This window comes from Drosophila sulfurigaster, chromosome X (genome assembly GCF_023558435.1).
Source record: "Drosophila sulfurigaster albostrigata strain 15112-1811.04 chromosome X, ASM2355843v2, whole genome shotgun sequence".
NCBI lineage: Eukaryota > Metazoa > Arthropoda > Insecta > Diptera > Drosophilidae > Drosophila > Drosophila sulfurigaster.
The window spans coordinates 30707108-30722124 of record NC_084885.1 but is presented as its reverse complement, the minus strand read 5'-3'; the positions used below and the strand labels follow the sequence as shown (position 1 = coordinate 30722124).

Genomic DNA, 15017 nt, shown 5'->3' with positions numbered 1-15017 from the left:
AACTAACTAAATATAAATATAAATTTTTAAATTCCTTACAATCGTTGAAGTCGTTACAATCTAACTAAATTCAAAAACAAACGAGTTGAGTTCTCATTGCATTCCTTTTTTTTGTGCAGCATACAAATCCGATTAAATTGATATTTAAGATATGGAATCTAAAAAGGAACCTTAAACAACCTAACTAAATATAAATATAAATTTATGAATTCCTTAAAATCGTTGATGTCTTTAGAAACTAATGCGATAAATCTAAAAACAAACGAGTTGAGTTCTCATTGCATTCCTTTTTTTTTTTGTGCAGCATACAAATCCGATTAAATTGATATTTAAGATATGGAATCTAAAAAGGAACCTTAAACCTAACTAAATATAAATATAAATTTATGAATTCCTTAAAATTGCTGATGTCTTTAGAAACTAATGCGATAATTCAATAAACAAACGAGTTGAGTTCTCGTTGCATTTTTTTTTGTGTAACACACAATTCCGATTAAATTCAAGATTAAATTAGATTAAAGATATTGAATCTAAAAAGAAAACCTTCAAACTAACTTATCGATAATACGTTCTAATTTATTTCTAAGTATTGATTACATTGCTAATGATTTGAGTGATGAGTCCAATGATGTGCACCAGTATTTGTTTCACTTTCTCGATATTTCCCATTGAGGTCAGCCTGTTGTTAACGATTACATCGATATAATCCTGGCAAGTTCGCAGATTTGCGCTCCAATTGATCAAGTCCTGGCTGTCGAGCATACGAACGAATTTCTCTGGATTCCAAAATCCGGATTGAGTGCTGGAAAAACTGATATTACGGCTACAGCTCCATAATGGATATTCGAGCAGCGAGTGCGAAATTTGCGATTGATTCGGCAACTGAATTTGTGACAGCCTTTCAGCTAAATGTTGCAACTCACCTTGCAGCCGCTCCATACCTTGTAGCGACAGCAGAAGGTTTGTTAAAGACACCAATTCATTGAGAAACAAGTTCTCATCTCCGTTCTCGTTGTTATTGTTGTTGAACTCGTTGTTTTCGCTCTCGTTGTTATCGTTTATTGCGTTATTATCGTTGTCCTCAGACTGTCTGTTGCTCGCCATCTCGTTGTTGTCGCTGAGCTCATTGTTATCGTTTATCGATTTACTATCGATGTTCTCGTTGTTATCGCTCATCGCGTTGCTCTCGTTATCAGCGTTGAACTCGTTGTTAGAGATTGCTACGCTATTATCATTGCTCTCCGACTGATTGTTGTTCTCGTTCTCGTTCTCGATGTTATTGATTATCAAGTTACTATCGCAGTTCTCGTTATTATTGATGATCTCGTTGTTTTTGATGAACTCGCTATTTTTCTTGTTCTCGGACTGCATGTTGCTTTTGATCTTTTTATCGATGCTCTCGTTGTTATCGTTTGTCGAGTTACTTGCGCTGTTCTCGTTGTTATCGCTTGTCACATTATTCTCGTTGCTATCGTTTAACTCGTTGTCCTCTGACTGTTTGTTGCTCTTGTTCTCGTTGTTATCGTTTAACAAGTTACAATCGCTGTTCTTTCTCTCGTTATCGTCCGTCAAGTTCCTTTGGTTGTTATCGTTGAACTCGTTGTCATCTGACTGCTTGTTTTTCTCGTTCTTAATCTTATCACTGTTTTCGTTGTTATCGTTTATCCCATTGCTTCCATTCCTTTCGTTATTATCTGGGTCCTCTAACTGCTTAATGTTCTCGTTCTCGTTGTTATCGCTGTTCTCGATCTCTTTCTCGTTCATCGCTTTCTTCCCGTTATCATCGTTGAACTCGTTGGTGCCTGTCTGCTTCTTGTTCTCTTTCTCGTTGTCATGATTTATCATATTAATCACGTTGCTATCATTGAATTCGTTGTCCTCAGCCTGTTTATTGTTATCACTGTTGTACTTGTAGTTAAAATTCATGGTTAAAAGAAATGTGTAAAATTTATCAAAATATAAATTTTATATTTTACAAAATATATCAAAATGTTTGTAGAAAAAAACTTTGATTTATAGAGAATAGAAAAATGTACTTTTGTGAAATGAAATACTAAATAAGACTGTGTGTGCTGTGAAGGTTAAAGCATGGGAACTTGAACGAATTCCCAGAGTATAGATTTCTAATTGGTGACTTGGATAATTTGATTAAGTGACAGCTGAGCTCATTTCACAAAATACAAAGAGGAGAGGAGCTGCTCGCCATGGTCATTCCTCGATTGCATTTCTGCAGCGATGGCGTCACTCCAGGTGAAGGTTATAGTTGCTTCTCTCCTCTCCTCCTTTCTCTCTCTTTATCTGTAGTGCTCCTCCTGCATGTTTAATTAATTGCAATTCGCAATTGAACTGCACTCTATATTGGGCTAATTTATGGCATTGGCACCAATCGGATCTGTTTTTATCGAAGCTTGCTTGTTGTTTTAGGATTAGACGGGAACAGCTTTGATGATTGCGATGCCATCAGCGATTAGACCGAGAGAGAGAGAGAGAGAGTGAGCAAATGGGTAAACTGCAAACAGCTGCAATCCAATTAGCTCACAGAGACAGGGAGAGATAAAAGATAGAAAGAGACAGATGGCAACCTGTGCCATCAGTATTAAGTATACGCAAAGTGCAACGACAAACAGGATTACAGCAAACGCATTGCAATCACATGTCATCCGATATTGTGCCCAAGGTTGCAACTTAATAACAGATAATGAGAAAGCCATAATTGAGTCATTGCTCAAAAATATACCAAAGATATGTTTCTCATTATTTTGGGTTTTAAATGTTGAAGCTTGCTGTGTGAAGAAAGTTATTAAGCTGACTGATTATTTACTAAAGAGATGTTTCTCATTATTTTGGGTTTCAATAGTCAAGAAAGTTATGAAGCCGACTGATTATTTTATTGTTTTGTCTTTTCTTTATTTACTTTATTCATTTTATTTTATATTATTATTCCATTTATATTATTCAGTTTTTATAATATTTTATTTACTTATTGCACAAAAAGTTACCAAAGATGTTTTTCTCATAATGTTGGGTTTCAATATTGAAGCTTGTTGTGAGAAGAAAGTTATTAAGCTGACTGTTTATTTATTTTACGTTTCTTTATTCATTTTATTTTACATTATTCCGTTTATATTATTAACTTTTTTTTACGACATTTTATTTACTTATTGCGCAAAAAGTTACCTAGGATATGTTTCTCATTATTTTGGGTTTCAATACTCAAGATAGTTATTAATCTGACTGATTATTTTATTATTTTGTCTTTCTTTTATTTACTTTATTCATTTTACTTAACATTATTCCATTTATATTATTTCATATTATTTATTACATGTTATTTACCTTATTTGTTTTATTATTTGTATGTAATTTCTTTTTTTTCTCTACTTTTATTTACAATCTGCTAAATTTCAATGCAATCAATACAATTTCAAGTGATTTTCATTTACTCAAATTAGTGTGAGTAATTCTATTTTTTTGGCGATATCTTTTCACATTTTCCGTCTTTAAATTATAGTGAGAAATTCAAGGGCATTCCAATGCAAAACCCTTATAAAATGAATGCATTTGAAAACGAATTGTTCACCACAAACAGAGCAGAATACAATTGCATTCACAGTGGGCTTAAAATTTAATAATCAACTGGTTTAGTTTGCAAATCCCCCAAGTGGAGCTATCAAAGAGCGTAAAATTATTCAACAGCTGCTTCAAAAATAGAAAATTAAGAGAGCGAGAGAGAGAGAGAGAAATAAAAAGAGAAGGCAATACAACTTGCAACTTTGCAAGTTTCAAGAGGATTTTGGTGAAACGCGTTGCCTTCATTATCCGAACCGTATTATAATTAATCCCAGACACATGCAGAACTGTAAGAAGCAGAAAAGGAAGGGAGAGAGGAAGAAGAGAGAGAGAGAGCGTGGGAGAGATGCACGAGTTTCATTTCAATTTATACTCGCACACATACATACAAACATATACATTTATATTATTTTAATTTCATTTTAGTTGTATTTCGTAGTTTGTACATTTCGAAGAAAAACCCGCAAATCCGTAACACGAGCCACGAGCCAAAATGCGAAATGCGAAATGTGAAATGCGAAAGCGCCGAAAAGCAGGCAACAACAACAACAACAACGATAACAACAAAAAGCTGGCCAAAAAAAAGCTTGACAAAAAGTTGCCAGTGCAAAAAGTTTTAATGCGAAGCACGCGTTTCCTCAATGCACCTCTCTCTCTCTTTTCCTTTTCTCTCTCTCTCTCTCTCTCTCTCTCTCTCTTTTCTCTCCCTCTCTCTCTCTCTCTCTCTCTCTCTTACCCTTCCTTTACCTTATTAACCCCTTTTTGGTGGATTGCATTACACATAATAATGTTGTTGCTATCATCAATGCAAATACTTTTAACGGATATATTTTATTCAATATTTAAGCTAATTATTTGATCGATCTGCTTTAAGAATATGCTTCCATTAGAAATTACAAACAACCAAAGAATAATACATTGAACTTTAACTCAAATTGAGGATCTTTCACTTTTATCTTACATTTTCTTTTTTTTAGTATTTTCATTAATGTTACATTTGTAAATATTCAATTCAATTTAATATCCCTTAACTTATTATTAATTAGTATTTTATGCTCTTTTTATGATAGATTTATATTTGACTTTTTTTGTACACTTTTCCATGAATGTTAACTTTTGAACTTTACTTTTTATTCAGAGTTTGCAGCAACTGTTTTATTTGATTGGTTTGGACTTTTCATTTACAATGATTTCTTGAGTTTTTTCATTGGCAGTTTTTTTTTTCTCAAATAACACATTTTGATCAAGTCTTAGCTGCTTTGGCTGACTATCTGGTATATTTTGTGGTCTATGGTATATTTTGAATGGTATACAATATCGATATACCAAAAAATAGACTTTGGTTTATCATTGCGGTATATTTTTGGTATATTATCTCTGCACCAAATATTGTCTTTGGTATATTTTTGTGGTATAAACCAAAAATAGCTATTTCTTGCAGTCTTTTGGTATATTTTTGGTATATTATGCATAACCAAAAATAGCCTTCGATATATTTCTTTGAAATTATTTGTTTAATGTTATTGATACACCAAAATATGTCTTTGGTATATTTTTTTCGGTATATTTTTGTTATATTCTGAATAAACCAAAAATAGTTAATGGTATAATTTTGTGGTTTATTATTGGTATATTACTGATAAACCAAAATGAACCTTTGGTATATTTGTTGCAGTATATTTTTGATATATTATTGGTATATTTTTGTGCAGTATATTTTTGGTATATTTCATGTATTGGATTTTCTGCGGTAATGTTATTTCTCATACAGGGTATCTGCTAGTCTTGTATAAAACTCAATTTAGCAATATTCGTAATTGTATTGTATTGTCAGTAGCCAGCATAATTTAATTTAACGCACTTTTAAGCGCATTAATTACACACAGAGAGAGAAAGAGAGAGAGAGAGGGAGAGAGAAAGAAAGAGATGCAATGCAAAATTTTCCATTTTCAATGTTGTATTTTGCATGAATTTAATTGGATAATAACATGAAATGCATTGACAAAATAAAATGAAATTGCATTACGTTTGTCGGATATTGTTAACCTTACACCCGATTCCGATTCTCGTTCCCCCCGCAACGATTAGTGAGCAATGAAAGAGAAATGTAACGCACACAATAAATTGTAAAAAACGGGAAAAAAAGTATTGCTGTTTATTGTGAATCTCGTTTCTCTCTTGACTTTTGCTCGTTGCCTTGACGTGGGCACAAAAAGCGTGACGGAGGAGGGGCAACAACGGGTTGACAGCTTAACGCATTGTGTTGCCAGATGGGGAGGAGAAAGAGGAGAAGGCAGAAAAGGAGGAGGAGGAGGCAGCAGTTGACACACAATGCCACAGAGCATCATCATCAGTGGCCATGACGCTGCAACATTATGTTGCTGCTGTTGCTGTTGCTGCCCCCTTGACACGACACCTTGGATGGAGCAAATGTTACCTTTAAGCGGTCTTGAGCCGCTTACAATAACAGTGGCTCATAATGTGGCCAGCGCCTAATGGCAAGGCTTTCGCTCAAGGACATTCTCTCGCACTCTTTCTCTTTCGCTGGCGTAAATTTGCTGTCCTAATTGCTGGTTGTCCGCCATCAGGATGCATGGCGTGGCATGCAACAGACACACACACACACACACACAGAGAGAAGCAACAGCCAACAGCCAACTGCCAACAGCTGGCTGTGTGACGCAATGACACCGTGTGGCAAGCGAAATGCGAGTAGAAAACCCTTTGCTGTTGCTCTTGCTGCTGCTGTTGCAGCTGATAATTAGTGCAACACACAGATTGGGCCATTTATCTTCATGGCTGCTGCTGGCTGCAAAAGTCCTTCAACCGCATGATTCCCTCAAAAGCTTCAAAATTATATGTATATACAGTATATAAATATACTGCAAATACATTTCTCTATCAACTTGAATTTAAACACAAAAAAGCTACAGTCGAATTTGAATGCGGTAAAATTCCTCAAATATACCAAATAATATACCGACAAAATACTAAAATGTACTGATTGCTATATTCGGTATATAGATATATTACTATATTTAAAATATGCCATAAAGTACAAAATATACCGACCAATTTATATACCAAATATACTAAAATATACCAAAGACTATATTTAGTATATGGATATGCTACTATATTTAACATATACCAGAGAACAAACAAAATACCAGATTGTCAAACAAAGATTATACCGAAAAAATACTAATATATACCAAAGGATATATGTAGTATATAGATATACCACAATATTTAAAACATATCATAGGGTACAAAATATACAACATTGCCAACTGAATAATATACTGAAAAATACTAAAATATATTGAATGGTATATTTGGTATATATATACTACTATATTTAAAATATTTCATAGAGTACAAAATATATCATGTTGTCAACCAACGAATATATCGGAAAAATACTGAATTATATCAAATGCTATCTTTGGTATATAGATATACTAGTATATTTGAAACATACCATAGAGTACAAAATTTACCAGATTGTTAGCCGAAAAAATACAAAAATATGTTGAAATATAAGATAAAAGAAAGAAAAATCTAAAATATACCAAAAGCCATATGTATTTGGTATATATGTATATATACTACTATGTTGAAAATATACCATATAGTATAAACCAGATTGCCTACTAAAGAAAATACAAAATTTTCGTTATAAAATATATATTAATATTATTATGTTTTGTATTTTAATATATTTAAGTATTTTTGTGGTATAAAATATATTAAAATTAGTATACGTATTTTAATAGTAGTAGTAGTAGTAGTATGTTTTCGGTATATTCTTTGGTCTATATCTATAGCTCTATATCTTTGAGATCTCGTCGTGACTGTTGACGTTGATGATGCATACACTTAGAGGCTCAGAGTCCTTCCTCCATACAATGACTAAAGTTCAATTGAACCTTTGCAACACAAATTCTACGAACTAACTTCGATTGAGCCAATTATAAACATAATAAATTACAATTTTCTTGTATTATTATTTGAATTCAATTTATATAACAATATTTCATCTTACTGTTGTATGCAACTTTTATTTAATTCAATTTATGATTTATTTATTTTTTCATATGCATTTGCTTTGCATTTCCTGAATTTCTTTTATGTAAATTTACCTTGTTTTCTTTTTTTTCTGTTTATTTCTCTTGCTATGTTTTGACAGCTTTGATTTAAACTGTTCAGGAAAACAAAGATTGCAAACAGAATACATCCGGCAAAGTTTTACTATCGAAATGCAATGCTAGCAAATGTTTATCTTTCTGACTGTTTAATTATCTTTCAATAGTTCTGTAAAACTTTTCATATATTGTGTGCGTATTTTTATTCTATTTCTTGTTTAATTATCTTTCAATAGTTCAGTCAAAGTTTTCATATATTTTTGTACTCTTATTGCATTTGTTGTTTAACTATTCCTCAATAGTTTACTACAAGTTTTTACATACAACTATTTTTGTGAAGCGTATTATTATTTAATCTGTATGTGTTTAATGAATCGACACGCAACTAGGCGCATCAATCTTAATCTCAATTGATAACATCAAATTCAATCATTCATTTCTGTGTGAGTGTGAGTCACAAGCCTTAATTGCGTTGACGTTAGCAAGTGGGCAGCACTGTTGTGTCAAGTGGACAGCGCTGTTTATAGAACCGATCACCTTGATCTATATTTGCCTACTCGTTGCTCTCCTGACACTTTCTCGCTCTCTCTTTCGCTCTCTCTATATGCAACTTAACCTAGTTTTATGTCTTTTTTTATAGTCTCCCACACTTTTCCCCTTTGCCCTTTTTGTGTGTACTCCGTTGGCTCGTTGTTGGCAGCGTTGATTGGCTGCAGTTTATCTGACCCGCCCAACAAATTCATCGACTGTGAATCCATTCATTTGCCCCTAATATCCATCATTCTGTCACTGGACTTTGTCCTTCAGTCGCCTTCTCTTGCTTCTCTCGCTTCAGCTCGACTCACTTTGTTCGTCCTTCGTCCTTGCGCTGCATGTGAGCGTGTAAATGTGTGTGTGTGTGTGTGTGTATTTCTATAACAAAAAATCAATTCAATTAAAAGCTCATTAAATATAATTGTGCACAGCACAAATCGATATAAAGTCTATTTAGACCTGACTCACACAAAACTCCAGCGTTTGTACTGCAAAAACGGTTTCTTTCTCTTTCTCCATCTTTTCTTTCCTCCTCCTTCGCTTTTTTTTACGACCGTAACGAAATTATCGAGAAATTAGTATAAATGCTTTATGCCTTGCTACCCAACCAATAACCCCAGCTCCTTTTTCTTTCCCCCCATCAGCTGAACAGCTGAACACCCGACCACAAAACCCAGCAACCATTCTGAATCCCCGAGCAGGCCTCAAGCGTTACTCAAACCCTTGTCAAACGAAGTAAACCAAAAAAACGGAATACAAAAAACCCAAAAGAAAACTTTTTGGCGCTGACTTTTTCACGACCCGTTCACTTTCGCAAAAAGTCTATTAGCATTCTGTCTGGCAATACAAATTAGAATTAGTGGAATACGTTTATTATATTTACATAAAAGTAAACGGGTCTCGACCAGCCTAAACTTGACTAAGAGCTTACTTTTTATTAATATTATTACTTATTTTTGGCAACACAAGATTTTAAAGGTTATTTGCTGACAGTTCTAAGAAATTATTTATAGAAGACGAAATTTCATAGAATAGGTTTTATTATTTTGATATACGTAAAAATAAACGGGTCTTGAACAGCCAAAACTTGATTGTGATTCTCTGCTTACTTCCTTATTATCATTTTTTTTATTAGCTTTGACGAGCAATACAAGATTTTCAGCGTTCTATATAGTAAGAAAATGTTAATGAAATTTCGAATTTCTTTAGAACACGTTTTATAATTTTGCAGTAAAAGTGAACGGGTCTCAAACAGTAAAAACTTGATTGCAACTTTCTGCTTACTTATTTCTTAATTTTCTTATTATTAACTTTGTATGGCAATACAAGATTTTTAGAAATTAAAAAATTATTTAAGCATTTCCGAAATTTTATGAAATAACACTTATTATTTTGCAATAAAAGTGAACGGGTCTCGAGCAGCTAAGACTCGACTGTGACTCTCTGCTTACTAGTTTATTATCATTATTATTATTAGCTTTGTCTGACAATACAAGATTTTTTAGAGTATAGTAAGAAATCATTTATGCATTTCTGAAATTTCGTAGAACACGTTTTAATATTTTTACATATAAGCGAACGGGTCTCGAGCAGTCGAAACTTGACTACGACTCTCTGCTAACTTGTTTATTATCATTATTATTATTTCGTTATCGCTTTCGTTTTTGTTTTGTTTTTATTTTTCGCTCTGGTCGCATGCTTATTGTCATATATTTAATATTCACAATTACAGCATGAACGAGAACGAGAACGTTGAATTTTTTTCCCCTTCGCCATGATGATGTATTGTTTTGATACGGAGATTAGGAAGATGCGCAGCTTGGCGAATTCTTTGCCTTCTTCTTCTGTTGTTTTTTTTTTTTTTGAGGTGGAATATGGGTTTTCTTGTTGTTTTTTGAAAGGGAACAAGGTGCTAAAAATAAACCACCTGCTACGTGCCATCGACTAAATCACAGAGAGACAGTTGCTCAGCGCCTCGGCTCGTCATCATCATCATCATCATCATCGAACAGAAACAGGAACAGAAACAGAAACAGGAGCAGGCAGCTTTCTCGCAGGGTCGAGACCCTGAATTTGCCAAACCCAGTCCCTGATATATACACACACATATATATAAAGTATGTGTGCCATTTTGCTGTTGTTGCCCTTCTTCAGCTTTCGCTTTCCGTTTGCTTTTCCTTTAGGGGTCTCTCTTGCTTTCTGTGTGTGTGTTTTGTTTTGTTTTGTTGGTTTTCGTTTAACTTCTTTTGACAGTTGCTGACAGTTTTGTTTGAAGGATGCGCTGACTGTGCCAACTGCCTGGCACAGCACTTTGATTTTGTTAGAACGCCCCTCTTCCCACCCCGACAGTGGGCGTGTCTCCGTGTCCGTGTCCGTCTCCGTCGGAGTATCTGTTGCGTGCCTGCACGGAATATGCGTGACAAAATGCCGCTGGCTTTGTTAAGGCAACTGAGAACAGACAGAAAATGAGGCCAGGCCAACAGGCCAGCAGCCAACAGTCAGCAGTCACCAGGCGTGGGATCTGCTTGAAAAACAGCAGCGCACTGCTTTTGGGAGGCTGACTCAAATCTTAAACTGTGCTGCAAATGTCGATCGTGGTTAATGCGAGACACATGAAAAACAATAGCTAATTGACGGCTTCAACTTGTAGTCTCTAGTTCTTATAGTCTCTAAGATAATGCCAATAAGAATGACGGACGGACGGGCAGACGGATGCAGGCTTACACTTCAACTTGGCTCTTAAGTCTAATTAAACATAATTTTTGCACTTGGTAGAATATTTTAAGCGTCAATTTGGGTCAATTTTAGTATTCTTTCGGCATATTCATTTGGGTTGCTTACAGCTTTCCAACTTTAATTGCTTTTTTTAGCCAGATGGTATATTTGGTATGTTTGAAATGTAGCTGTATTTTAATATACCAAATATAGCATTCGTTTTAACCGTTTTTGTTTTGTAATATGATATATTTTCAATGTATATTAATATACCAAATACAGTATTCGGTATGTTTTCAGTATTTTTCACACTGTAAAATATTTTGAATATAGTAGTATATCCATATGCAGAATATGGCATTTCCGTTCATTGCCTTTGACTGGCAACCTGATATATTTTGCAATCTTTAGTATATTTTGGTATATTTTAGTATTTTTTCACACTGTAAAATATGTAGTATGTTTAAATGTAGTATATCAATAGACAAAATATAGAATTTGGTATATTTTCAGTATTTTTATGAAGTATTCTAACGATAACTCAAATCAGGAAATTATAGCATTTGCTTTAGTTGCACTTTTTTGGAAATCTGGTATATTTTGATGTATATGAATATTCCAAGTATATCATTTGGTATATTTTAAGGGTTTTTCCAAACTTTGGAATGTTTTAAATGTAGTAGTATATCAATATACCAACATTCGGTATATTTTGATTATTAATTTGATATTGTATTTATAACGCAAATGCAAATCAAAAAAGCATTTGAGTTAATACTAAATTCTCCAATCTTGTCTGCTACATTAAAGGTTAAGCCATCAATTTAACCTCTACTACATATATAGTTTTTTTTTTCTTGCTCAATATTAAGTATACGCAAAACTCATTCGAATTGATGAAGATATCGACTAAAAATTAAGGCGAGCAAGAAGTGTGCGCAATAAATTGTACAGCAAACACACACACACAGAGACACCAATACAGTCGCACACTTTTGCAGCTGTTGCCGTTGCGGCAAATTTCTTGGGGTAGCTCTGATGCCGCTTGCTGTTAATATTTTTATTTGATTTATTTGTTGTTGTTATTGTTGTTGTTAGCTTGCTGCCTGCCTTTTCTCTACTGCTTCGCTGCTGCTTTCTTTCATTTGTTGTTGTTTGCAAATTTAATAATAAAGCACACTCTGAGTGCAAATGTACGCGAGTGTGCGAGTGTGCGAGTGTGTGTGTGTGTGTGTGCTTACTTTAATTTCATGAGAAATTTCATTTGCCAGCCAGAAAGTATGCAATCATTTTGCGAACTTTGACATTTTGCGCAGCAGCCAGCAACGCAACGCAACGCAATGGACACGGCCAAAGGAGTGAACGAAAAAAAACAGCAGAGACAGAGAGAGAGAGATAGAGAGAGTGAGAGAGATTGTATGGCAACACCCACCCTTATGTGCACTGGCAACTTGATAAGTCATTTGGCATATTTTCTGCGTTCATTTCAAGCAAGTGCAGCTGCAGCATGCGTTTCTCTCTTTCCATCTCTCTTTTGTTGCCTCATTCGGTATTGCTAACTTTGATTGATGCGTCGCTGCATCGACTGATTGAGCTCCAAGCTGATTGACGAAGCTGATTAGCAGTCGTAGGCAGACGTAGTTCGATTGAAAAGCTGCAGAGTGTGATCTCAGACTGATTGACTGACCGACTGATTGACTGATTGACCGACTCGACTGCTGATTGATTGACTACCTGATTGACTGCCTTATGACATTGATGAATGCCTCAATTTCAATTCGTCTTGCTATCGTTTAGTCTTGTTTGATTGAAAAGCCGCAAATTGAGACATCAGACTGATTAACTGATTGATTCGTCTGCTGATTGATTGACTAGCTGATTGACCGCCTCTCAATTTCAATTCGATTTGCACTCGTTTGTCCTTGCTCGATTGAGAAGCCACGCTGCATGTCTCAGACTGATTGACTGATTGACCGACTCGATTGCTGATTGATTGACTAGCTGATTGACCACCATTTGACATTGATGAACGCCTCAATTTCAATTCGTCTTGCTATCGTTTAGTCTTGTTTGATTGAAAAGCCGCAAATTGAGACATCAGACTGATTAACTGATTGCTTCGTCTGCTGATTGATTGACTAGCTGATTGACCGCCTCTCAATTTCAATTCGATTTGCACTCGTTTGTCCTTGCTCGATTGAGAAGCCACGCTGCATGTCTCAGACTGATTGACTGATTGACCGACTCGATTGCTGATTGATTGACTAGCTGATTGACCACTCGTTTCGCCTTGTTCGATTTAAGAACCAGGCTGAAGGCATCAGACTGACTGACTGATTGACCGAATCGGCTACTGATTGATTGACCAGCTGATTGACAGCTTTTTGACAGCGCTGCTACATTGAAGAATGTCTCAATTTCAATTCGTTTTGCACTCGTTTCGCCTTCGCAACAAGGTCAAGCAGTCAAACAATCAGTCAGTCAGTCAGTCAATCTGTCTGTCAGTCAGTCAATGAAGCTCTCCTTCAGCCCTTTCTTTCTGCTGCTACTGTTGCTGCTGCGTGTCGTGGCAAAGTTTCTTTTATTACCTGTGCGAGGTTGAGCAGAGCAGCTCATCAAATATTGAAATGCCAATTTCACAGATACTCACAAAGCAAATTCAATTTGGCAGCTTAAGTAATGCCCACAACAGCAACAACATAAGCAACAGCAACATGAATAAGCCATAATAATCAGCTGCAAGCATCAACAGCTCTATGACGAAGACTTTCAGATATCCTAAACGAAGGAATAGACTAATTCCCACTACTTAAAAGCAAGACAAATTTCTAGTGAACAAGATTAAGATGTCTAAAGATGCTTTTCAAAAAGTTAAGGAAAAACATATATAGTATTGAATGTACCAAATTTATGTTAAGTTATATTATTTAGTACAATTCCACTTTTTTGAAGGATCTATACAATCAAACTAAGATTGTAATTATTTCAAAAGTTTCCTTTTCGATTTTTTGGCAACTCTTTTGTAATAATTTTTGCTAGCTTTAAACTTAGCAAACATAATTTTTGTTATTATATTAATAATTTTTATTGATTTCAAATGCACTTGGCATATATTTTACTATACATTCTTATGGAGCAAATGTTAAGATCTATTTTACTTTTTGAATTCAATAGGATAAGATAGGATAGGATAGGATAGAAACGAAAAGAAATGAATAGAAAATAACAGAAAAGAATAGAAAATAATAGAAAAGAATAAAAAAGAATAGAAAAGATTTAATCTTTTAAAGAATAAAAAAGTTAAGAAAAGAAATGAATGGAAAAAAAGGAAAACTTGTTAAATTTTTATAATTTATAAATTCTAAAGAAAATCTTAAGTTTGATGCTGTAATTTTGCATCTATCATTTTTTCTATGTTTCTAAAAGAGTTGCCAAGAAAATACTATTCTAAATATAAAGCTAGCTTAATTGATCAATTAATGAAATTAAACTAATTTTTGTAAAATGCAGAAGAGAAAAGTATTTTTTTGCATGTTGTGTTGAACTCCATTAAACAGTGCTGTGCATTTAATTAGCCACGCTGTTTTTAAATTATGCAACCAAATGCGACTTCAAAGACTGAGCCTATTGCCTCTCCCTCCCCTTACTCTTCACTCCTCCCTCTCTCCGTGTCTCGCCCTCTTTTGCTAGAGAATAACTGAAATATGGCCGCAAAGTATGCAATAATAAATTGAAGCATTGTCGCTGTATCAACGAGTGTGTATCGATGTGTGTGTGTGAGAGAGTGTGTATCTATGTGTGAGTGTATGTGTGTGAGGGAGTGTGTGAGTGTGTATGTGTGTGTGTGAGAGAGAGATGGCAAAGGGAGGCAAGTGGCAAAGGGGAAGTGGAGTCTGGCACTTGGCGCTCACGTAATGAGCATATTTGTAGCATACTTTCAGCGCGTACGTGCGTGTGACCATGTGTGTGTGTATGGGTATGTGTGTGAGTGTCCTTTGAGGGCAAGTTTATGCAAGTTATGCCTGGCTGCCGTGTTTAGCTTTCAAGTTG

The 15017-nt window shown here is 34.7% G+C and overlaps 2 protein-coding genes across 2 annotated transcripts in view; one reads left to right on the top strand and one right to left on the bottom strand.

The window, feature by feature from the left end:
- Positions 1 to 15017, top strand: part of LOC133849214 (1-phosphatidylinositol 4,5-bisphosphate phosphodiesterase) — a 79316-nt gene that overhangs the window by 26906 nt on the left and 37393 nt on the right.
- LOC133848653 (putative uncharacterized protein DDB_G0286901) lies at positions 556 to 2060 on the bottom strand. Its single transcript, XM_062284297.1, has one exon. It carries the CDS (start codon positions 1924 to 1926, stop codon positions 583 to 585), a length of 1344 nt encoding a protein of 447 aa, XP_062140281.1. The 5' UTR covers positions 1927 to 2060; the 3' UTR covers positions 556 to 582.